This window comes from Aristolochia californica, unplaced genomic scaffold (assembly GCF_029961685.1).
Source record: "Aristolochia californica isolate CCGP_79_NKW_82.1479 unplaced genomic scaffold, dmAriCali1.0.hap1 SCAF_11, whole genome shotgun sequence".
NCBI classification, from domain to species: domain Eukaryota; kingdom Viridiplantae; phylum Streptophyta; class Magnoliopsida; order Piperales; family Aristolochiaceae; genus Aristolochia; species Aristolochia californica.
The window spans coordinates 32,659,776-32,684,196 of record NW_027181782.1 but is presented as its reverse complement, the minus strand read 5'-3'; the positions used below and the strand labels follow the sequence as shown (position 1 = coordinate 32,684,196).

General features: G+C 37.8%; 4 protein-coding genes across 6 annotated transcripts; 1 reads left to right on the top strand and 3 right to left on the bottom strand.

Moving 5' to 3' along the window:
• Positions 1-350: 350 nt before the first annotated feature.
• LOC137944288 (protein CHAPERONE-LIKE PROTEIN OF POR1, chloroplastic-like) lies at positions 351-5,218 on the bottom strand. Of its 2 annotated transcripts, none has more exons than XM_068789932.1 (5): positions 5,051-5,218; positions 2,742-2,962; positions 2,545-2,648; positions 1,958-2,408; positions 351-645 (listed from the first exon to the last, which is right to left on the bottom strand). In XM_068789932.1, the coding sequence occupies exons 2-5, from the start codon at positions 2,885-2,887 to the stop codon at positions 609-611; spliced, it is 738 nt and encodes a 245-aa protein (XP_068646033.1). In that variant the 5' UTR covers positions 2,888-2,962; positions 5,051-5,218; the 3' UTR covers positions 351-608. The 2 variants fall into 2 exon arrangements, with proteins under 2 accessions (XP_068646033.1, XP_068646032.1); XM_068789931.1 differs by lacking the exon at positions 351-645 and adding an exon at positions 865-1,589 and having other exon boundaries at positions 5,051-5,217.
• Positions 5,219-5,928: 710 nt separating this feature from the next.
• LOC137944457 (glyoxylase I 4-like) lies at positions 5,929-7,435 on the bottom strand. The gene is made up of 3 exons (XM_068790142.1): positions 6,948-7,435; positions 6,607-6,715; positions 5,929-6,489 (listed from the first exon to the last, which is right to left on the bottom strand). The coding sequence occupies exons 1-3, from the start codon at positions 7,109-7,111 to the stop codon at positions 6,208-6,210; spliced, it is 555 nt and encodes a 184-aa protein (XP_068646243.1). The 5' UTR covers positions 7,112-7,435; the 3' UTR covers positions 5,929-6,207.
• Positions 7,436-11,519: 4,084 nt separating this feature from the next.
• Positions 11,520-19,603, top strand: LOC137944850 (kinesin-like protein KIN-7F). Of its 2 annotated transcripts, XM_068790620.1 has the most exons (14): positions 11,520-11,812; positions 11,931-12,610; positions 12,968-13,057; positions 13,154-13,254; positions 13,350-13,463; positions 13,534-13,615; positions 13,698-13,765; positions 13,882-13,947; positions 14,078-14,202; positions 14,874-15,210; positions 15,295-15,399; positions 15,759-16,748; positions 17,971-18,281; positions 18,952-19,603. In XM_068790620.1, exons 2-14 carry the CDS (start codon positions 12,403-12,405, stop codon positions 19,271-19,273), a joined length of 2,919 nt encoding a protein of 972 aa, XP_068646721.1. In that variant the 5' UTR covers positions 11,520-11,812; positions 11,931-12,402; the 3' UTR covers positions 19,274-19,603. The 2 variants fall into 2 exon arrangements, with proteins under 2 accessions (XP_068646721.1, XP_068646722.1); XM_068790621.1 differs by lacking the exon at positions 11,520-11,812 and having other exon boundaries at positions 12,594-12,610; positions 12,972-13,057.
• Positions 19,604-23,360: 3,757 nt separating this feature from the next.
• On the bottom strand, positions 23,361-23,771 carry LOC137944383 (small ribosomal subunit protein bTHXm). The gene has a single exon (XM_068790053.1). It carries the CDS (start codon positions 23,701-23,703, stop codon positions 23,458-23,460), a length of 246 nt encoding a protein of 81 aa, XP_068646154.1. The 5' UTR covers positions 23,704-23,771; the 3' UTR covers positions 23,361-23,457.
• Between the last annotated feature and the right edge of the window lie 650 nt (positions 23,772-24,421).

Here is a 24,421-nt window from a genome sequence, read left to right as displayed (position 1 = left end):
ATGGGTTTGTGAGTTTATTGGGATTTATTATTGTGAAGGTGGATGAAATTGAGATTGTGGTGAGATTGATTGGGAGTGGCAAAGGTGGAAGAATTGACATATAAGCTCTTCACTACAAGAAGGTTCACATGAAATATAGAACTGACGCTGTGTGCTTTTAGAGGTGGGAGTAACTATACTTTTACCATTCTCTGCATAAATTAATCAGACCAGACTAGACCTGATATTAGATCCAAAAAATCACATTTTTGGCTGCTCACAAGAGTCACATATTGTGATGAGCCACTGAACTAGTTCACCTTTAAGAACCTCTGGTTCAAATCAAGGCTGCAGAGTTCCTGAGACCACCATGGAAACATTTCTGGCTGCTCACAAGAGTCACATATTGTGATGAGCCACTGAACTAGTTGACCTTTGAGAACCTCTGGCTCAAATCAGGCTGCAGAGTTCCTGGGCAGTGGCTAAAAGACAAGACCACCATGGCCACCCTTTGGTCCGGCCCAGGCTGTGAACGACGGGGACGTTTGATTGAAGAGATTACACAGTGAAACCACCCTGATACAAACCATTTATTGATTGTTGATTCCCTCCTCTTGAAATAACCTGTTTCAGGGGGTCATGGAGTACAAGAGGAACTTGTTGGTCCTGCAAGTTGTAAAGCAAACATCACTGTCCAACTGAACCTTGTGGGTTCATCCATTGCAACAAGCAGAACCACTAATTTATCAGTATGGTAGATGAAACTAAAGGGCTGTGCTGCATACATATGTGTAGAGCTCTGCTCATGCCAAGGACATTTTTGGTTTGCAGAAAATGAAGTAGAAATTTGAGAACTAGCCTTAGCTGCTACCATTGAGAACTAACCATCAAATCTAGTAAGAAAACCATAAAGACGTGGAAATTTTTGGCTCGGCTCACTGCTCGACATTTTCTGCATATACAAATGGACATATCTCCCTTTCCTAACAATCAAGAAAGGTTAACAAAAGACAGTAGGAGTTCATGTACAGTGATCCCCATCTCGAGTTTGAAAGTGTCCTTTCTCTGTGCTTTTTACATGCCATCAACATCATATAACAAGCATCAGAAAGCAAATAATCTCTGCCATCAGAGGGTTGCACCAACATGTTTCACATTTCCTTGCCATTATAAGACAATTGAAGGTATTATGTTGTAGCAGACTTCAATGTGGACAAACTAGAAATGTTTCTTGACCTGTTCTGTTGCCCCAAAGAACAGTATTTGTATTCTAAATTTTGAGAAATTGAGAAATCGAGAGTCTAGATACAAATCCAAATAGACATATTAAAAACAAACGACCACTTTGAGCAGCTCTATATAACTGTGAAATCCACAACCACACGAATGACATTAACAACATCCAGCTTGGGTTGGTTACCACTCAAAAATGGAAATCAAATTACTCATATTGATGCAACTAATTTAGATAAGTAGAAGAAACCCACAAGAGTGCGTAAGTTATCAAAGAAGTTGCAACTTCTAAGCTCCTGGGACCATTAAGAATAGGTGGAATTACAGAAACCATTAAGAAGGTACCCAACAACCAGGAGAAAAAGAAAGCCCCAAACCTGAAGAAAACCAGCAAAGCACCAGGTCATGGAGGAAATACATAAAGAAATACAGCAAGATCAAACCACAGAAATGTCCAACAGTGTCATGCCTTTAAATGTGTAATACTGAAAATTGGAATAATGCAGAATAATTTTGAAGTCTAATCAGCTTCACACTACCAGCAGATAATTGGATTATGTTGATAATTCGAAGGAAACAGATTTTCCTCCAAAAACATTGATATCCAATAGATTGCTACTATATTGCAGTAACAAAAATGTTCCTTCATCCAACATACTGTGTGGCCAATGAACACCCCATGCTTAACAGAATGTCAAACCGAAATATGCATATCAAACGATCAGAAAGGGAAAGAGTGTAATACCCATATAAGAAAGCTCGAATTCGGCTCTTAAGCCTATCATATATGAAATATATGGATGCAATTAAGGAAATTGCAACTTGAAGAGTTGGTCCTTCATCAGTTGGGAATAGAACACTGAGTGCTCCAAGTACAACAAATGCTATGCTTGTCTTGATGATAAATTTAGTGGATGGAGCCTCAAAGCGACTCGTGAGAGCTGTCACAATCCGAGATTGGCTAACATCCTGAATTTTTTTTTTGATATTGATTTTTGGATTTTTCTTCTCATAGAAACTCTGCATGATAATCTTGTCATGAGCTGACTCAATCGCATCAACACTAGGTTTATGACCAGCATACTTGTTTATCAAAAACTTTCTTGCTGCTTGGATTTCTTCTTCAGAGGCTTCCCTGCTGATCCCCAGCCGTTTGTATGGATCCCGAACATTAATTCTGGGGAAGACAGCGGTGCCTATTCAGACAAGCATAGTCATTCTTAATGACAATGTTTTCAATTTGTTTGTTCAAGTATCCAAATGATTCTCAAATATTCACAGGTATTAATACTACAGAGTAAAAAGTTAAATTGAAATAACAACAACACGCACCATTTGAATCATCAGAAATATCACCAAATGAAGCATCCATTGCATTCTGAATTTTGTGTGTTTTTCTGAACAGATTTCCACATGTAGTTCTGCTCCAATAATATCTGTTGCAAGATCATTCCCATCATTACTAAACCAGTTGACAGTATATCAACAAAAAAGAAATGATAATTTAATTCACCCGTTTACCAACCAACCTGTTCAGACAGAAATCAAATCTCATCTTTGCCTTCAAGCTCCTGTTGTAATGAACACCTGAAACTTGTTGCTGCAATAGACACGATCTTTTTGCAGGCAGGAAGAGAAGTTTAGAAGGGTTTCCTGGTACTCCAGATATTGACATTTTCAACAGTTGCTAAAGAGTTGTCCCTCCCAGTAGCAGGTTTAGCTTCATCAAAAAGGATAATAGAAAAAGGAACTGGCACAGAATTTATCCACCCATTGCCAAAAAAAAGGGAAAAAAACAAAAATATTAGTCTAATCTTTTAGGAAAAAAAAGGGGACCAAAGTAGCACACAATGAACTGTCATTGTTTTAAAACACAGGTAACATAAAAAGAAACTAGCCAACATTACAACAGAACATAAATGTGATATCCAGACTTACTATCCAACAAAATACAGCAAACTATACAAACCATTTTGTTAAGGTTGTGGGTGTTAAGGGTATTTTGGTCATTTTACATACATGTATCTTCCCTCTAAGACTAGGAGAGAATTTGTCTACTTTTGGAAGATGTTAGGTTCAATTTTCAGGAAAATATGCTCCATATCCCAAGAGATACAAGCAGTTTAGTCTAGAGGGGCATTTCTGGTATTGTACATATTTTCCACTTAAGTGACCTATTTAATAAAGGGAGAGGTTGAATTTTGACCTCGGGAAGTGTGCCATACATTGCAACACTTCGGAATCCTCTTCTTTCTTTTCTCTTTCTTCTCTATTCCATTTATTTTTATTATTACTTCATGGTCTCAAAGCAAAAGATCCATCTGAAGTGACGTTTTAGTCTATCATTCTTCTTCTTCCAAGCATGTGCCATCTCCAAGAAGGGTGTTCCTCCAATTCTCTGCTGATTGGAGTTGAAGGTTAGATCTTTTTTACTGTTTTATGTCATAACCCTAGAATTGATGATTTGTACAACCTATTGAGCAGTTATCTATGTTTTTTGTTCTCCTAGAGGTGTTAGTGGTTGTCTCCCTGTTCCTATGCCTATGCAGATTCTCAGACCGGTACCTGGACCTGCATTATCTCCCGATCTGCATGGAATTGTGTTCTGAGGTGATTTCAACCCATTATAATCTATCTTGTAGCTTGTTGTGGGCATTGAAGAATTGCGCGAGCCTGTGTAAGGCCCACATCAACTGCAAAGGACATTTTTAGTGTATTTATGAGCCCCTAGCTGCTATTGTGTTGCTGAATTGCATTTTCTTTCAGATTATTGAGGTATTTTAAGGTTGTTATATCTGATTTGGAAGAAGTTGTTACTTCAGTCGAAGATGATATGCATTTAGAAGGAAAGGATGCAATTATTACTATTTCAGGGAAGCTGAGTGGTTCAAACTACTTGAGCTCGGCCAGATCTGTAAAAGTTTACTTGAAGGCCAAAGGAAAGCAAATATTTTTAGGGATGATCCTCCACAACCACTTATAGATGATTGGGAAGCTAAGGACAGTTAGGTTATGATATGGATGTTCAATAGTATGGAAATAAAGTTCAAAAGATAATTTATGAATTGCGAGACTTCCAAGCAACTTTGGACCGTTCTTGAGTCACTATATGCTCAAGAACACAACTTTTCGAGAGTATAGCAGCTATATGCCCAATTATTTGCCCTGAAAAGGGGAGATAGACCCATGATAGATTATTTTGGTAAGCTAGAATGGATTTGACAGGAGGTTGAGATTAATCACACATTTACTACAAGTGAAACAGATCTTCGGAAGCAGTGGGGTGAGAGTTGTGGCTATGTTCCTAGTTGGGACCCAGATTCTTGCTTCCTTATAGAGGTGTTTAATCCCAACCAGCAACGAGGAAAATAAAGAGACATAAGTGGCTGCCTTAATTATTCAGGCAACACTCAGAGACTGGTAATAGACGTGGCTAAGGTGGCCGTGGTCGAGGCTGTGGAGAAAGGAGCAGTGAGAGGAGGTGTACTCATCATGGGTGTATCAACGATTACTCCAATAAGTGTTGCTTAGGCAAACTCAAGTGTTTCCCACCACGGATTAGAATATCCTCCGCCAGCTCAATTTCAAATGAACGAGTTCCCCACAAAGTTCTTACAGGGAACATCCTGCGACAGAAGCATAAACTTATCTCCAGAAAACCTAGCTCCACAAATTTTGGCTACCACTTTAATTTTAATCTTCCTCCAGATACTTTCTCAAGCCATAGTAGATAAAAAAAACAAGGCGATGAGAAGTACCCAAGATATACTTGTTTAAAAACAAGTAAAAAAACAAATGCTCGAGTCAGGAGCATAGTACCCGAGTTGAAGAGAAGTACCTGTTTAATGAAGGCAGCTAGTTCGTCTATCCTTCAGCCGGAGACTGGTTTTGCTCGGAGATAAGTAGCTCTGCTTCCCGACGGATAGAAGGGTTACGAAAACACGAAGCGGCAGCAAAGCCCTTCCTACTACATTTCTAAGCAAGTGTGAAATCTCTTAGACTAAGCTCATGGTGGTCTACTCAATTAGAGTCTGCTCAAATCATTAGTTTTGGGTGCTTGTGAAAAACCAAAGTCAAAAGACTTCCTCAGATGATGTGTGGGACTTAGTAGTGAATACTAACCCACAATGGAGGTAGGGCAATTTCATGAATCATGTAAATTTGTCATGTATAACATGTTTTGTTTCATTTTGTTCTAATCTTAACATGGTACCAAAGCAGATAATCACCTGTCCACCTCACACTACACCATATTTTGATGTTGATTGGAATTGTGATCCCAACACAAGAAGGTATATTTCTAGTTATTGTATGATCTTTTTGAGGTCGAACTTCATATTGCGGAAAAACAAAATGCGATTGGGCCAATACTACCACCGATAGTTAATATTTTTATCAGATTCCAGGAGAATTCTACTATTTATTTGATAACAAAAGCACATTTAACATTGCCATGAATGTTAATTTTCACAAGTGCATGAAGTAAAAACACATTTAGGTTGATTGCCACTTTGTTTGATCGACAAGATTGAGAACAAGAGAATGATATTGTGTTCATGTCCTCCAATGATCAACTTGTCGATATTTCTTTTTACTAAGGCCCCGAAAGTGAACACATCAAATTCTTACAAACCGAAAGGAAAGATTATTTCAGTGATTAAACCAAAATCAAAGATAGGAGAATCCCACAACAACTTAAAAACAAATTAGATAACATAATCACATTAACTTAGTTGAAGCAAATTTCATTGAACATAGTTTTCACATACAAATAATCTACAAATGAGTTTGGATGAGGAAATTTATCTCATGATCAAACCTTGCTTAAACTGAAGAACTACTAAGTTCAAAGCTAGTAGAATAACTTAGGCTTTCTCCCTACAAGTGCTCTCTCTCTGAACAATCTGTAAGGATCAAGACATTATTCCTGTAGACAATCTCCAACCAAACATTACTGATCTGTAGAGAGTTTCTCCTCGATATTCTTTCCGCGGTTCAGAAGGAAAAATTCATCATGTTTGTGTTCAGATGCTCCATCATCAAGTTCTCCATGAATCCACAGCCCACACCCTTGGAATAACCTTTCGTCCGCTTGAGAGGGCAGGAAGAAATTGGCAGAACGGGGATATTGTCGCAGTTGCAGATTTCAATCATGTACCCATCTGGGTCGTGGAAAAATAGCTGATCGACTTTAATTCCACCTTCCTCGACAATGGCCGTCACGTACTCTATTCCCATCTCTTCCAGCTTTCTCTTCACCAGACCCATGTCGGAGCACTGCAAATTGTCAAACAATTTCAGGTCCGAAAGAACTCAAACAGAGAAGCTCCACTCGCTTTTCTGTAAAAAAAAAATAAACTGAGCTGCATGTTGTTCGAGTAAGCAGTTGCGTACTTGGAAGGAGATGTGATTGTCTTTGGGATTTATGGGTCGAGATTTCTGGGGAAATTCCTCGAGCGGATTGTGCTCAAGCAGGTGAATTCCAACTCCGTAATTGAACAACCTGTATCACGGTCATCGGTTTGTTGTATTTAACACGAAGAACAAATACCAAATTAATGGAAGACTGGACTATCCGCTATATTTAGATTACGATCTTCTTCTTCTTCTTCTTCTCCAAGAAGGCAAGTTGGGCAGTAAACGATCGAATCAGTTTTCTTCTCAGTAGCATTCATGCAAACATGAGCCGATCATATAGCACAGATGAAAGGAAAGTGCAGAACAATGGAACTCACCAGGCACCATGGAACTTGAAGGAGGAAGGACGTTTGATGAGAACAAACCCCAAAACATCCTCGTAAAACCTCACGGAATCACTCACCGATCCGCACAGGAACGAGACGTGGTTGAGGGAGAGGAGAGGCAAAGGACTGATGTCTGTAATTTCCTCAACTCCCATTGTCTTCCTCTGACGATCACTTTCTCCAAAGCTTCAAATGGATGCACGCTCTACCTTCCTCTTCAGCTTCCCTTTTATAGACCGAAACTTAAAAATTCTCGCACATAAATTACCTGCTGCATCAGTTATCTTGTACTGTTTGCACAGAGAAATCTGGAAACTGACAGGTTTGGAAACATAAAATATTTTCTGAAGATTTACTTCCGAACGGACTTTTTCCACAAATCTGTTTCTGTTGCTTAAAAACGTCAATTGTTTGCCACTTTGAAGAACATTACTACCCATGAAATGGTGAAAATGCTTTGGCTTTTCTCAATCTTCACCAGAATGAATCCATATTCTGTATAACAAGGCTTAATCGGTCAGTGATGTGCTCGTCCGTGAAGTTTCTGAGAAGGTGCATTACAGAAAGTGATTGTCTTACTCAAGACGATAATCCAAATGATGAAGCTTCTGGGTGATGTGTCACGGTGAAAAAAGGACGTTTCATCGCCAACCTCAATTTTCTTGAAAACTTGCAATACAATCCTTCAATATTGTGTATTTTCAAACAAGGCCACTTAGATGTTGTATTTCTACAAAAGGCCACCTAAAAAAAACCGTGAGGGTTCGAACCCCCGGCGTTTACGTGGAGATGATGTTCGGATTCATCTTAGTCATCTAGATGACTTGAAATCTGGTGCTCCACTAACGACGTTAGGATATAAACTGAGTAATGCGGTTAAAATTCATCTCTTACGTCAAGTTGACTAACCTCCCATGGTGTTAAGTTTGATAATATTTTTGTTGTGTTTTTTTTTTTTTTTCAAGGAGAAGTGTGATATTGACATCCAGAGTAATGTGGCCACAAAAGCCGCTTGATGTCGGGTGGTGAGTTTTGACAACACTAGACTAACATGCACACCTGGTACAAGGAGCATGGGGGTTACCCTACAACACTATCAACCCCTTATAGAGGGGTTTTCCTCGAGGACCGATAGTGACTATGTGTGAATGTCTTTTAGGGGGAGAAGTTTCAAGTAATTTGAATTATATGGTTTGTGTTTAATCGTTTGAACTAATTTTTCTTTAAATATGTTTAACTATAAATTGCAGAGACATTTTTGAGTAAATATACAAACCCTTTGAAAATAAACAATTTGACATACCACGGAAACAAAGTATTTCATGCGCAACACAAGAGGAAATGGTATGTATTTAATTTGGAGTATTCTTTTCAAATTGTATTAGTAATCAAACACATTCATATGTGCATTTTAAAATTCATAGGGTGAAAATTGCTCTAATATTTAGGAATTTTGGATTATTCATCAAGTTGCAGTATGGGTCGATTGGAGGATAATTATAAATTTTAAGTTTTTTTATAATTTATACACTTTATTTACGTGAAAAGTAATATTATAACTTTCTTATCTTATTTTTAACAAGAGATTTTGTGAATGGTGTAAGAGGCACAAAAGGTTGGTGAGCTCGGTGATGAGCATACCATACTGCAAAGCATTCATGGAGCCAAGTTCGAGTACATTAAGGGATTTGGTTTAGCTAAGCCACTTGATGAGATTCATCGATTTTTTCGACAGATGTAGCGTCAAAGTCATCCTCCTCCAATTTCTCCTAGAATGGAGTATAATTTTATTTTTTTTATAATTTATAATTTTTTGTATATTATCCTTATATCCATTTTTATAAATTAATTGATTATGTTTGATTTTTACATTTTATCAATATTTCTTGTTTGTTTAAAAAATATATATTATTATTATTTTTATTTTTAATTGAATAATAAAAATATAAAACTTTAATGACATATTTTAATTATATTATTATCAACAAAAATTAAAAATCGCTATAAAAAATATGAAAAACCATCTTTTAAAAAACTTGTACTAGAGAAGTATGAAACTTGCTAGAGGAACAAAGGTTTAAATATAATAATTTCCAACAGTTTTAAGCAACCTAGACAAGAAATTGCATGACAGTTACATGATAGGTACATTTTACCTGATAGATTTTTTTTTTCTTCTGAATAGTGTGGTCTTGAAATCATTTTTAGGAATCTTCAATCCTTTAACTGGAGTTTTTCCACTTTAACTACATCATGGTAATTTTTATTTCTTGTAATTTAATTTTTTTATAAATTATATAGGTTAATCTTTTTTATGGGTCGATGATGGGAGAACAGGGCGGAGATGGGGCGGGGCAGAGCGAGGGTTGAAGAATAGGGGAATAGAGTGGAGACAAGGTTGGTTTCTTAGTCCCGTTCAGGTTTTTTTGGATTCGGGTTTTTGGTTTGAGGTTTGGGGTCGGGTTGTCTCTAACCCGACTCTGGCCTGCCCTTAGGTGGAGACATGATTGGAAATTCAACCCCTCATTGAAACCATTTTGGAAGAGAGGTTAGTGTGTCCAAAGTCAAATTTTCCCACTTGTTGCTAACCACAGCTCAAAAGTTGTCATGACAAAGGATCAAGTCCAAATGCACTTCATTAGTTGTTATGACTTTGGTTCCTCCCATTGCCATGTTGGCTGAATCACATAATATATCCTAACTAATCCCTATAAAGAAATTGAACACATTCAAACAAACCCAAGTGATTTAAGCAAGGAAAAAAGAAGCTAAATCCTAGTAGACTCTTCCAAGAGTAGTTGAATCTCAAGTGAGTCTTGCCATCCAATTGCCTCATGTCTAACCAAAGAAGTACAAGTGTTAGTTCTCAATACTTGTAGTGACTTTTGGGGTAGGTGAGGTCAAGTCACTACAATTAAGATAATGTCAAAAGCCTATGTAACTACAAGTATTTCTATGTCACTCTTAACTCCATTATTTCTACTTAATTGAACCATCAATTTAAAATGCACCCAATTTATCTCCATTAATTGGTGATTAATTTTCCCTAAAATCTCACATTTAAGGCCAATTTTAACACTTAATTTTCTCTCTTGACTTAACCCCTTCTAATTGCATTCTAATCCAAAACCTCTTTTTGTTAAAAGTAAGATTAAAGTTAGAGCACTCTAATTAAATCAACACATGGACTACTAAAAGCAAATTAACAATGAACAATAATTAAAATTAATAGTATCATTGCTTTTAATTTGTTCTTCCACAGTTCAGGCTTTCATTGAGTTTTTGCAGACACAAAGTGGGCTACATGTGAGTAAAAGTGCCTTGATTTTAACTTTAGACAACTTTACATTCACATGGGGGGTGATTTAAATAACTGAAACTACCACCTGAAAAAATGTCCCCTGATTCAAACTTCACATAAAAGCAATGTGGACACCACTTTTACTTTCTTTTAGCTCCAGCTTTCTTTCTCTCTAACATGGTGAAGAAAAAGCTTAAAGGTGGTCTATTAGTTCAAATTTTTATCGATCAGTATCATATCTCTAATAAAATTGCCCTCAAAGAAAAGCGAAAACGGGTCATCTTATATTAAACTCCCAGGTTTGCCAAATCGGAGTTTGTGACACTAATAGGATATCCTAATACTTGGTACGAAAGTGCAAGTAAGTGCAAGTGGTACACAATCTCTTTTTTTTCACAAAAAAAATGGTCCACGCTAAAAGAAGCGGAATAATTTTCATTTTTCGACCTCGTAAGAACGCTTTACCCTTTTTTCCTCTTCAAGTAAAGAAAATAAAATTTTAGTTAATTATACTAATCAACTAAAGTTAGGTGATTGATTAATAGATGACACTCCACCTAATTTGGAAAAGGAAAGGTGATTATTGAACTTTTTTTAATTACTTTGGTTTCAGAGTTCATGCTACAACTTTACTTTAAATTAATTAATTAATCAATCAAATTTTGTTCCTACCTCAATGCCAAAAAAATACAATTTCTTTGTTCTACTCCTCCACATGCACTTAGCCAACCCACAACCCACAACCCACAACCCACAATGTGCATGGTCTAGTCCTAGTCCTAGACCACCTAATCACTGTTAATCTTAATCCACATACCTTCATTCATAAAATAATAATGGGCATAAAATTATTGAAAACATTAGAGATATTAAATTCGGTAAATTAATTGAAAATCATCCTTAAGTACACTACCCTAAAGGACAATCATGGGTGGTCCACCTCCACATGTGTCACATGTTGCAGGGTCCTTCCAACAGACCCGAGCATTGACCCCAAAGTAAAAGGTCCGAACCGGCGCCTCCCCATTCTGGCACCAACGAAAACATGACAACTGTACTTTCAATTTATCGCGATACGAAACGCAAACGAGCGAAGATCTATTTTCGAAGCGAAGCCCAGCCGTTGCGTATATTTCCAGTAAAGATTAGTTTATCGGCGTTAATCGTTTGTTAATGCAAATTCGTAAGAATTTAGATATTTTCTTTTTTTAATCCAAATTCGTTGTTTTGTTTTTGCTTTCCTTCCGGCAATTTTAGCCACAGAAGAGAAAACCGCCAGAGGGAGTTCGATTTCATAATCTTCCGCGGCTGGAGAAATTACGAGCCGACAGGAGAAAGAACCTGGAGAGAGAAAGAGAGAGCGGACGGTTTTGCTCTGTAATTCTCGTCCGACTCTCCTCTTTCTAGATCGTGGCCGAACTACCTTTTTTTTTTGGTATTTAGCGTTTTTTTTCGAGGTAAGTAGTAGTGCGTGGAGATTTCTTGATTTTGGAGGAATAGCTTCAGATTTGGGAGAATCAAGGCGTTGAATGTAGAATGATCGGGTTTTAAGGAGGTGTGTAATTAATGCGGTTAATGTGAGTTAGTAATTTGCAGTACGAATCTGAAATGTTTTCAGTTTGGAGATTAAATGGTGTTGTTTCTGGACTATTTTTCTCTTTCTTCGTTTTCAGGTGTCGGATTTGAGTGTTTTGATCGGTTAAGCACGCGGCATTGTCGGAGGAGGATCTCTGTAAAAAACTCTGCGGGAGAGACTGTCTTGGATCTCTGAGACATTCAAGTGTCGGCAACTGTAGAGAGAGAGAGAGAGACGTAAGAGGTACAGTCTGGAAGGCGAGGGAAAATCCAAAATACACCGGCCGTTTGTACAGCAGAAAACAACTAAGGCAGAGAGCATCTGACATTGAACGAAAAAGGATTGAAAATTGGAACTAATTATAAGGGATTAGTCTTTGTTAGTAATAACTCATGATTAGTGAGTGGGCGCAACAACCTTGTTTTTAACAGCCGAACCGCCTCGCTTTTGCGCAGAGACATACAACGGAGAGACGAAAAACAAAGCAGAGAAATAAAGCTGCACCTCCATCCGGCATGGCCTGAGGAATGGGATTTGTCGAAGGAGAGGATTTGCTGCGTTAGGAGAAAATGCAGCACGTTTCGGCGAATGGGAATGCGAGCCTGAATGCTAGTGTTGGAGGAGAGAAGATTTTGGTCTCTGTGCGGTTAAGGCCGCTCAACGAGAGGGAGATTTCGAGGAACGATGTTTCGGACTGGGAATGCATCGACGACCGCACTATTATGTTTCGCAACAGCCTCCCTGAGCGTTCCATGTTCCCCACCGCTTATTCATTTGGTAAGTACGAAACTGTGTTCAGTGTTCTTCTTTTTGGCTATTTACGATTATTTTTTTTTCCGGCCAATGTACTCTGTACATATTGAGAACGACTGTTACATGGTGGTTGCAGCTATCATCATATATAGCTTGATCCGAGTGTTTCGGATGGTTATAGATGACGAACCACCAATGCTGTGGTTAAGGCCGGCTTTTTTATTTTATTTTTTAATTTTGTCCGATTTAGATTTTAGTTTTTGCCTTTAAAAGAATTATTGATTTCTCTATGTAATTAGTGTGAACAATTTTTAATGTCTTCAACCATGCAATACGTTTTAGAATTTCTCTGATTTCTCTGTTTCTTGTTTGAGTGAATAGACAGAGTATTCAGATCTGACTGCTCCACATATCAAGTTTACGAGGAGGCCGCCAAGCATGTGGTTCTTTCGGTCGTCAGTGGAATTAACGGTGCGTATCTTCCCTCTCTCAGCCTTGCATTTGTCTAACCATGATTATCTTTACAGTAGCACAAAGTTTACTGTTCATGCTTTGTTTATTTTGTAGCAAGCGTGTTTGCATATGGCCAAACAAGCAGTGGGAAGACTTTTACCATGAGTGGCATAACCGAGAATAGTGTTGCAGATATTTATGACTACATCGAGAGGGTACACTTAATCTGTTTAGAGTTTATACCTACATCATTCGTTCAACTTTAGACATAATTTCATATTCTTAAAGAGAGGATTCATTCATTTTGCAGCATAGTGAGAGAGCTTTCGTTCTGAAGTTCTCGGCAATGGAGATATATAATGAAGCTGTCATGGATCTTCTAAGCTCGGATGGAACACAACTCAGAGTTCTGGATGATCCAGAGGTGAACACTGTTCTTTGTGCAAACTACTTATAAGTTGTAGAATTTGTATTAATACTACTTTTCTTCATAGAGGGGGACAATTGTGGAGAGACTTACTGAGGAGATTCTCAGAGATCGGAACCATCTTCAGGAGCTTCTTTCAATTTGTGAAGGTAGAACTCTTTCTTAATATTCTTTTATCTGATTAATGTAGTTTTATTTCTTCTTAAATATAGATATATTCTACTCTTGCAGCACAACGACAGATAGGGGAAACTTCCTTGAATGAAACAAGCTCCAGGTCACATCAAATTCTCAGACTGGTAAATAACTCTTCAATAAGATGAGTTTTTTTTTTTTTGTTTATGTAATTTTCCTGAGAGAATTTCAAACACAATCCTTGCCAATCTTCTCATTGTCAATGGGTTTCTTTTTTCAGACAATTGAAAGTTCTGCTCGTGAATTTTTAGGCATGGACAATTCCAGCACTCTAGCTGCTAGTGTGGTATAATATACTTTTTTTTTTCTTATGTGTTTCACCAGTGAAGTAACAAAAATTTGCCATATGGTCATTTGATTATTGTCCTCAGAGACAAGGAAAAACTTTGAAAATTGTGCTGGTCTTCTGTGTGCAGAATTTTGTGGATTTGGCAGGAAGTGAGCGTGCATCTCAGGCACAATCTGCCGGTACTAGATTGAAAGAAGGTTGCCACATTAATCGTAGTTTGCTCTCCCTGGGAACTGTTATTCGCAAGCTAAGGTTGCAAGCTTGCTTCTCTCGTTAAATTTTTCATTCCAAATTTTTAATTCTTACATTTTGGAACTCTATATGGCTATAGTCCTTTTCATTTTATATGGCAAGATATAGTAAATAGTAGTTATCCACTCCTTTTGAGTCTTTAGATTCTATTGAGGTCTCTGCAAAAAATGTAAACGAGATATAAAATATCCAATAACCTAACCACTAGAAACTCTCTGCATGTAAGAAATAAAAGCACATCTACTGACAAACAAAATCAAGAGCTAGAAAAAGAAAAACGGACCTTGTGCACATATGTTGAATTTATAAATGGAGAGAAGAATGAGTACTTGACATTATCTGTAGGTTTTTCCTAGGAATAGCTGCACCAAGACTTTATATTTTATAGCTATTAAAATCCCAACGCTGTTGGGCATGACTTAGAAGAAGAAGAAGAGGAAGAATGCTTTGGAACCTGATATTTGATTGTGCTGGATATTTTTTGTGGATAATTGGTTCCTTGATTTGATAACCTAGCCAGTGATAATTTGGGTTCTAATATTTGCATCTTCCCTCCTGCTCTTGTTGCTAGTTAATGTGAATCTGCAATTCAACTTTACTTTGTATAGCACTTTGTTAGTGGCTTCTTTTTATGCTTGCTTACATATTTCTGAAATGTGTGCTTGATACAGCAAGGGAAGAAATGCACACATTCCATACCGAGATTCCAAGCTAACCCGCATACTCCAACTCTCCTTAGGCGGCAATGCAAGAACAGCCATCATTTGCACAATGAGTCCTGCTCGAAGCCATCTTGAACAATCTAGAAATACCCTCTTATTTGCAAGTTGTGCAAAACAAGTTGCAACTAATGCACATGTCAATGTGGTCATGTCCGACAAGGCATTGGTGAAGCATTTGAAAAAAGAGTTAGCTCGACTAGAAAGTGAACTCAGAACTCCTGGACCAGTTTCGAGCACAAGCCGATCTGATACTTTAACGAGGGAAAAAGATGCACAAATCCGAAAGGTTGTTAAATAACTTTCAACTAGTGGAAATTGTCCCAAATTTTTTTACACTGAACATGGATGACACAGTTTTTTTGTCTTGTAGATGGAAAAAGAAATAAAAGAGCTGATGCAGCAAAGAGATCTTGCTCAATCACGACTAGAAGATTTGCTTCGAGTAGTAGGAGATGACCGACCTTCAAAATTATGGGTATACACTTTTGTTATCCAACCAAAATCCTTGAACCAAATAGTATTTTTTTCTACAGAAAGCCATATATCTATCTCCAGCAAAGAGTCTCAAAGTTGTTCTAGAGCAACTAGATATGCCTTCCCTAAAGCTTTAGAAGAAAACAAAGCTTTGACTTATCGGATAAATTTAAATCCTTCTTTCTTGCAGTAAAACATTTATTTCATACACATGGTTTTATGTGCAGTTTTAAAAGGTTGAAAAAGTTTCTTCTAAAAAAAAAGGTTAAAAGTTTCAGGTTGCTAAGTCATAATTTACTTGTACCTTTCTGAAGTGCTTTTAGTTATCCTCAAAATGATTAATGTCATCTTTTCTTTCAGGGAGATTTTGGTGATCCTCCTCCATTTAGTGTATCCAGTGCGCTTGATGATGAAATCTCACTATCTGAGGCATCCATTGCTGACCAATCTTTAGACTTTTTGAACACATCCCAATATTCTAAATATGGAAATTCTGATAGTGATGAAAATTATTTATTCTCTGAAATACCAGAAGGTCATAGCAAAGCCTTTCAGCAATTTTCAAAAGATAGTCCTAGATCTATTGGATCGAGCTTACATCAGTCTGAAGGGAAAACTTTTGGTACACATGTTGATAATACTGAGGAACTCTGTAAGGATGTCCGGTGTATTGAAGTGGAAGAACCAGTCCATAACAGGAAAGGTGAATTCAGTGCAGCAGTGGCCGACGAAAATGAGGAACATCTACCTTCGACACTGACCAACCACACAAACAAAAAGACAGAACTGGGACCCACTGTGGAGGGTGATAGAGAGTTCAAACTTGTCAGTTCAGAGCCAACATGCGATATAGGACTCACAGTGGAAGGAGCTAGAGAATTAAGACCTGTTCATACGGACTCCAATTATGGCGTGTTAGAGAAGCAACTCTTGGATGTGCAGAAAACTATCAATGATCTTGTCAAGCCGCTCCCAGATGAACCGTCTCCGTGGCCTCGCTCAAGTTTGATGAGAAGCAGAAGCTGTAGAGCCAGTTTCACAATGAACTCATCCTGTCAATTGTTCGAGTCAGAACAAAATGAGAATACACCACCTAGTGGCCTAGAGGAGGACTTGCTTGCACATATTAGAACCTTTCAGAAGAGACCTTGTTCGTTGAAGTACAATGAGACTGAAGTGTTATCAAGCACAGATTCTCAGACATCTGAACATAGTACCCCCATCGACATGCTTAAAGAGCAAATTCTCAAGGGAGGACAGGAAGAGAACATCACTAGCATTCAAAGTTTTGTTGATGGACTGAAGGAGATGACTAAACTACAGTATGAGAAGGCGCATGATGATGGTCCGGTATGTAAACATTTCTTGATTTATTTTACCTTATGGGACTGTGTTTGATTATTTCACATCTCTTTGTTAGCGAGCATTTCTACTTTTGTATTAGGTTGCTCTAGTATTTATTATCGTTGTTGCCATCACAAACCCTTTTTAGGGTGTTACTTGTCATCAAAGCTTTGTCCCAATTACTTCAGTGCAGGTTACATGAATCCCATTCATCCATTCTAATATTTCAGATGCCAAGTCTATTATTAGGGCTGTCTTTTTAAAGCTCCTTATTATTTCATATGCCTTAGATCCTATAGTATTTGTGAAGTTTGATTTATTAGACTGTGTTTTGACCTGGTCTTGGTTGTTGCCTGCCGTTGCTTTTTGCCTTTACCAACTTGCTTCTTATTAAATGAAGGGGTGAAAATGGCTTTATGTAAAGTCACTTTTTCAGGATCCTTTTTAAAAAAAATATTTCTTTGGCTCTCTCAATCATGTTTGGAAAAAAGAAGTAATCTGCCATTATCGGGTCATCTTTCTCTTTTTTCTGAAGCATATGAACATTCAGAATGTGAATTAACAACCAGTGGCTTGGTGGTGAAGTTCCTTAATGAAGTGCAGGAACTCTCCTGAATTCCTGTGAAAAGAAATGGTTCAAGCACGCTGAGTGCTGTTGCCTGAATAATAAACATAACAGAATCACAGGTCAGAAGTTCACATGGTGAGTGAAGTTCATACAGCTTACTTGTCAAACCGTAGGTTATCAGGCTCCCAATGCAAGTTCTAGGTTATTTACTCTGTTGATTCTTGGAGGACATAAGGTATAGTCATCATTCCATTATCAAATCAAAGTGTAACAGACTTATACTGTTTCATATTGCAGCCTCAGCTGATCTGTATTAGTATATTTTTCTCGGTTGCATTCATATGCAACGTTACCTTTTTTCTTACTTTTTAGTGGCTGGTGAATTGGATGAATTTCCTTTAACACAAAGGGTTCATTCTTTCCTTCCCAAATTTTGTAACGTACACTGGGTAATTGCTGTCCATAATGGCTTTCTAGTGGTATGGCAGTATGTTGCCTTTGAAAGAAATTTCATTTTAATCTAAACCATTTTAAAATAAAAATCGCTGAATGTAAGGACCATGTAAATTCATGCATTTGTTCATTTTTAGTCATATAATTTGTAAATACTGCTTATGCGATGTTTTCTCTATAACGAATTTTGATGGATAACTGATTTAGGAAATGGAGGCAAAGGGCAGTGGTTACCTAGCAGGAGAAAAGATTTTAAAAGATGTTGGCCTAGACCCAGTAGACTCTCCTGCATGCTGGCCGATGGAATTTGAGAAGCAACAACAAGAAATAATTGAGCTTTGGGATGCTTGCAATGTTTCCTTGGTACACAGAACTTACTTCTTTCTTCTCTTCAAAGGCGACCCTGCGGACTCGATCTACATGGAAGTTGAACTGAGAAGGCTGTCCTTTCTGAAGGTCACTTTCTCCAGGGAGAATCACTCTAAATCAGATAGTCACATAATCACACCTGCTTCAAGGTAATCATCTAATTTTTTTGTACAAAATTTCTGACCCTAGGAAAAGTGAGCATGCATTTGTTGCCTGACCAGAGCAAGGTTATGCAGCCCACTTGGGTCTGCTTGTCAAACGTGATTGACTACAGGGAATGGCCCAACACCAGGTATATTATAACCAGATTACTGGGGTGGTTTGGGCTGTAGTGTGAGGTCTTGGTTTGAAGTCTCTTAACTGTTAATGTGTATGACGAACATTTAAAATATTAAATAACTAGATAAAACATCTGGAAAATCTGTGAGAGCACCTGGTTTTAACCATAGTTTTGCAATTTGGTGGTTGATTCGTGACACAGCTGGGTTGACCTACTTTCAAAGGAGGGTTGGGTTTCCCTGTGTAATTGCTTCGAGTCTTCCCCGACTTGCCCCAGTTTGGCTTCTGGACTTAGAGAATCAACATAACTTGGCCGACCCAACCTGAATTACATAAGAGTCAGGTCCTGAATCCAGGTTGCTGAGCCTTGGTTTTGACCAACAATACAGCGTGACTGATCTAATTTTTATTAAACTACTAAACAATAAAAATAGTTTCTCATCCCAATAAAAAAACTGGAACGTATTATTTTTATTCTCTCTTTCTTTGGCAATTCGAGCTGCACGAAAGAAAGTCTAATTTTTTCTTCTGTTCAAATAGCATGAGAGCTCTCCGGCGTGAGAGGGAGATGCTAAGCAGGCAAATGCAAAAGAAATTAACACCTGAGGAGAGAGAAAATCTTTACAACCAGTGGGGCATCGGGTTGGATACTAAACAGAGGAGACTGCAGTTGGCTCGACGCATATGGACCGACACAACTGACATGAACCACATCAGATGGAGTGCTTCTCTTGTTGCAAAGTTGGTTGGGCTCTTGGATCCAGATGAAGCTCTCAAGGAGATGTTCGGCCTTAGTTTCAGCCCTCAAATGCCCAAGAGAAAATCATTTAGTTGGAAAAGCAGCGTCTCCACACTCGTATAGATTCCACCTGCTAATTGTCATCGTTGGGGTAAGCAATCCACTTGGGTCTGTCTACCAACCACCTCTCCTCCACAGTTTTAACTACTTACTGCTTTTTCTTCCTTTTCTGTTTGTGATTCTTCTGACTGGCCGATTTATTTGTAAAAAAGAAGCTTTTGTAAAATATACCCAGTTTAGCAGAACAGGATGAATGTAATAGCAGAGCAGGATGAATGCAACTACTTCTTCTGCTGCTGTTTTTTTTTGTTGACTTATCCTCATCGACAAAAAAACTGCGGAGCCCATTGTTGCCACCTTCTCTTCAATGCTTAGCTGGCTCCTGTTCATATACTGAAAAAATTGAAAAACAAATAGGGTTTGACGAGATCTGATTTTAATCTCAAGATGTATCACAGGGAAGGAAATGTAGTTTTTGGTTAGAAGAAAGGGGAAGAGGAGAGCCTTTTAGTGAGTTGTGGCGGACAGCAGAAGCCGATCCCATTTGACCCAGTTTTGGCTCAAGTAACATTAACTATTTATTAAATATAATAAACAGAATTTCTTAGCCAATTAAGCATTTGAATAATAAATTTACTCGATTATCAATTAACTATTTATTAAATGAAAAGGAGATCGATAAGGGTTATATCTGATTATATATAAGAATAATTTAATAAATTTTTATTTGAGTAAATATATATTTTGAGATAAAATATACTTATAGTGCTTTTTAAGAATTATTTAATATTCTTTTATAAATTTATTACACATTAAAATAATATTATTTTTAGGCTTTTGTGTATAAGATAATATAATTTTTATAATTCTATAAATTATTTTTATTATAAATAAATAGATAAATAAATAATATTGAAAATAACTTATTGAATATTACAATTATATTTGTCTACCAAAATATAAATGGAATGGCATATAAAATAAGTTTATTTTGTTCTATTTATATACCGTTTATAAACCTAACCCTCAATCCGTAAAACTTGATTTACTCCACAAAATAATTGGATTTTCACCGAAAGAAAAAACTCCGATCCAATCCACAAACTAAAATAAAATCAGCTTAGAACTTGAAATTTTAAACCTATTCAGATTATAGATTTAAGATCACTAATGTTTAACATTTTAACTTAAGTACTTCCCTCCTAAAGTTCGATCAATTCTTAATTACTATGGATAATCAGTCTAGGTGAAGAAAACTCCAAACAGATTCTCAGTCTATTTGAAGAAAAGATTCATAAATTGTAATTCTCAGAAGCACAAAAAAATAAAAAAATAAAAGTAAGAAACTTGAGAATGTGATAAACCTTACAGCAACATTGCCACTACTGCAACACAAGCTAACCAAAGAGCAGCAACAACATTTCAGATGAAACGCTACCAAGACATGATTATGCCAATGCAGTTCTACCCATTACACAAATGACACAGAATCTCATATCCCACCTTCAGAGTCGTTTTTATGATTGTTGTGAACACTGAAAAATCTCTAAACCAGAACCAGAACCAGAACAAAGATAAGCTGTTTTGATGCTGGTTTTTTCTAACTGAAAAGAAAAGACATTCTTTAGTACAGTCGCACACACTCTCTCTTTGTTTACAGAGGTGAAATCCTTGTCATACCTACTTACCTTAGAGAGGGCAGAAGACAGAAAAAATAACAAGATCAACACCCAAAATATGGTTTGATGCAGCATATGGATGATCATTGACCCTGTACGAATTACCCAGACTAAAATGCTACAATTTACGGCTGGTAATCACCACTCACTCCAGGGACTTGGGCACTGGCTCAGTAGTCACTAGAGGGGTTTTCAAGTTCGAGGAACCAAGTAATAGAATGACAAAAAAATTAAAAACATAAAAAAACTACACACATGAACTGTGGAAGCAATTCCGGTATAAAACAGCTCTTGGGCCAAATGCACATTCCTGTTTTTACAGAATTTCCACAAAATTGAACGGACACACCATCATACAAGCTAAAATTCCCAGGATGCGCTACCAACAGACTAGCAAAAAATGGCAGAGAACTGAGAAATGTGGGTGCTTGGAATCTTAGCAACACTTATGAGGTCCAAAATCTTCAGAAAACAACAAGTAGCATAGGTATGATAAAACACAGGTCCAAGTTCCTATGAAGCACATAAAACATAGACATGTTGCACAATAGACAAAAGGTTCTTTTTTTTTTTTTTTTTTTTTTGAAAAAGATGTATTAATAAAACAAAAGAAAATTACAAAGTTTGAGGGAGCATTTCCCTTACAACCAGTGATTGTAGGGTAGTTCCCTGCCTAGCAATTACATCCGCCGCTGAATTTGTGGATGTCGGAATGTGGGTCCAACAACAAGAAACATTTGAGGTAATATCTAAAATTTCCTTAAAAGTATCCCAATGTCTCCACGGAGGAGAGGACACTCTCTCTCACCAACCAATCACCACTTTTGAATACCCTTCAACTTGGAGGGGCCCACTGCATTTTTCTTTGAAAACACGAAGACCGGAGAGGAAAGCCTGTAACTCAGCATTCGTAGAGTCAGAAATACCAAGGGGGCCAGTATACGTGAAGAGCTGATTGCCGGAATGATCAGAAATTACTCTGCCATAACTAGAAATACCAGGGTTGCCAAGAGATGAACCATCAAAATTTAGCTTAAGATAACCAGGGGCCGGAGGAGTCCATTCTTGCATGACCGGAGACTTTTTTCCAATGTGTATCAAAGCCAAGTTTCTCCAATTTTCACGAATGGAGGAACCCAGATAGGGAGAAAATGCTTTCTTTGTTAAAAGCCAAGTAGATATATGACCCGCCACTCTGTCCGCAACCCGGTCTACAGATTCACTTTTTGCACCAAATCGTCTTCTATTCCGCTCATTCCAAGATCCGCAAAAGGTTCTAAAATGGTTTATCAACTAAAGTCTAAGAGATATACAAATTTCAAATACTTATTTATAAATCTATTGCAACTTTAGTCCAACTTGAGACAACACCGCCATATCATTACAATAGGAACAGAGCTTAATTCTTTCATTGAGAGGAATGCATTACAATTAGGGTTGCCCTGAATTTAACATGAAAGGGAGGACCCAACAGCAATGTGCCGATGGGGAACTCCAGCTCAAGCTCATGAGTCAGCCAAACCATCACTTGACCTAGGTGGGTCTCTGTTCCGCTCTTCAAAAGGATGAGATATCAAATAGTTTATCAAACACATATGCAAGCCTCCACGTGGGTGTTCTCCCAGAGTATGGCATTGGAGTAATCCCCTTCGAAAATAAAGGGGGCCAGAGAATGAATGACAGTAGGAACATATTAAGAACATGAAACTGATAGTATACATTCATAAATATTTTTTTTCCAGCAGTTTAAAGTTGAGCTTTCTTGCTAGGAAAGAGACCAACAAATGAATGAAAAGGAACAAGAGAACACCTTGATTAGTTCTTCCCATTAATTTATTTAGTATTTCTTTAACAAGAACAGATTGGGTATAAGAACATAACATTGCAAGCATGCTTCATAAGTATTTTCTTTCTCTACAAGTTTACCATTGAGCTTTCTCAACTGATAAATGTTTCTTTATTTATTTACTTTTTCTTTCTTGATAAGGATGTTGGTTGGGGCTGGGGAGGAGCATCAAATAAGCTCCAATCACTTTATCAAAAAAGAGTAGAGGTCATGGTGGATGCGTACTCAAGAGTGATGATCAGAGGCTATCCCAAAAAGGATGAGCTCAATAATTTGGGTCGTTCTTATTCAAGTTGAACGTCAGTAATGCATTGCTGCACAGCACAGAACCTCTCCATTAGGAATAGACCAAGTAGTGGATCATAGACAATCCTAGAAAACATGAGATGTATCCTTGTGAGTTTAATCAAGATAAAAATTAGCAGTGGATATGTGCACAACAGACAGCCTCTCGATCTGAATAGACCTTCAATTCAAGGAGAACTTGAGGCCCATGGTAAGTTTATACTTCACAGAATGCTACTTATCATGAAGTGGGACATAACAATGAACACCAGCAGAAAGTTCTGATGGCAAATACTCTGTCAACTAGAAGAAAAAGACTAGAAGAACCATCAACGCAAAATGCAACAAAATATCGAGTTTCATTAAAAAAAATGTGAAGAGAATACAGATTGTACGGTGGCTATAGCTACGACCCTAACACAATCCATATGCCAACATTAAATGAGCTTGAAAGAGAGAGGCCAAGGAGTGGACCTGGGGACTTCCACCCTGTCTTTGATCCTCTCGATCTTCTTGTCCTTCTTCGGCCGAGCATTACCATACGAGCCCTTGAATCGCTTCCCCTTCTTCGTCCTCTTATCGCCGCGGCCGCACAAGACCGGTAACCCCCCGCTGAACGTCGGCGCCCTCTCTGCCGACATCGTGATTCGCCTCGCCACCGCGCCGCACCACTGCATCGCCATCACCAAGCCGTCTTCACGTTTCGCTTACTCGCTTCATAGTTCCCCCAAGGAACCACAAGAGACGACGAAGGTTCCATTCCACTCCGATTTTGGATTATGTCATTGGGCAGTCAGTTGGGCTTTCTGTAGATGTGATTTGTAAGGAAAACTTTCGGCCCATTTATCAACTTGTAAGGATGCCACAAGAAGGTCCGCATCGGGCTATTAGACAAAAGGAAAAAGGGGCAATGTTTTAAGTCTTAATGAATATTTTTAATAATAATATCTTATATTAAAATAACTGAAAATTAATAATTATCCATTAAATATTTATTATAAGATTTTTATTACAATATGGGACCCACCATGGCCCCACAAGCTGGTGGGACCCACCATGAGTTCAAGAGGTGTCAACAAAGTGGCTCTAGATATGTAGTTTTGTACCATGTTTGGAGTCTAAAATTTAGGAAAATCTTTTTGCCTACAAATAGACATATTTGTTTTTGTTTCAATGAAGATAGAAGCATGAATACCACAATCGTGCTCAGTTTCCAGGATTTGCGATCTGTGTCTCCCTTCTTCTTCATTTTCTTTTCAATGGAAGAAGTCTAGTCGAGTTGCCAACGGAAGAGGGCCTCCAATGGAAGAGGATGCCAGATTGAGTTGAGCAGCGGTGACTTGAAGCTTTTGTAGAGCAAAACGGTGGTCACCGTTGCGATTTCATCTTTCATGTAAAAAT

Bases quoted from the DNA above. Each gene is read 5' to 3' on its own strand.
- LOC137944288 (XM_068789931.1), bottom strand. From the start codon at position 2,887: ATGTCAATATCTGGAGTACCAGGAAACCCTTCTAAACTTCTCTTCCTG. The intron at 2,409-2,544 runs GTGCGTGTTGTT...TTGTCTGAATAG, and splicing joins TATTTCTGATGATTCAAATG to GCACCGCTGTCTTCCCCAGA. The intron at 1,590-1,957 runs GTATTACACTCT...GGTTTTCTTCAG, and splicing joins ATTCGAGCTTTCTTATATGG to GTTTGGGGCTTTCTTTTTCT.
- LOC137944850 (XM_068790620.1), top strand. From the start codon at position 12,403: ATGCAGCACGTTTCGGCGAATGGGAATGCGAGCCTGAATGCTAGTGTT. The intron at 13,058-13,153 runs GTGCGTATCTTC...TTTATTTTGTAG, and splicing joins GGTCGTCAGTGGAATTAACG to CAAGCGTGTTTGCATATGGC. The intron at 16,749-17,970 runs GTATGTAAACAT...TAACTGATTTAG, and splicing joins AGGCGCATGATGATGGTCCG to GAAATGGAGGCAAAGGGCAG.
- LOC137944457 (XM_068790142.1), bottom strand. From the start codon at position 7,111: ATGGGAGTTGAGGAAATTACAGACATCAGTCCTTTGCCTCTCCTCTCC. The intron at 6,716-6,947 runs GTGAGTTCCATT...ACCGTGATACAG, and splicing joins TTCAAGTTCCATGGTGCCTG to GTTGTTCAATTACGGAGTTG. The intron at 6,490-6,606 runs GTACGCAACTGC...GACAATTTGCAG, and splicing joins ACAATCACATCTCCTTCCAA to TGCTCCGACATGGGTCTGGT.
- LOC137944383 (XM_068790053.1), bottom strand. From the start codon at position 23,703: ATGGCGATGCAGTGGTGCGGCGCGGTGGCGAGGCGAATCACGATGTCG.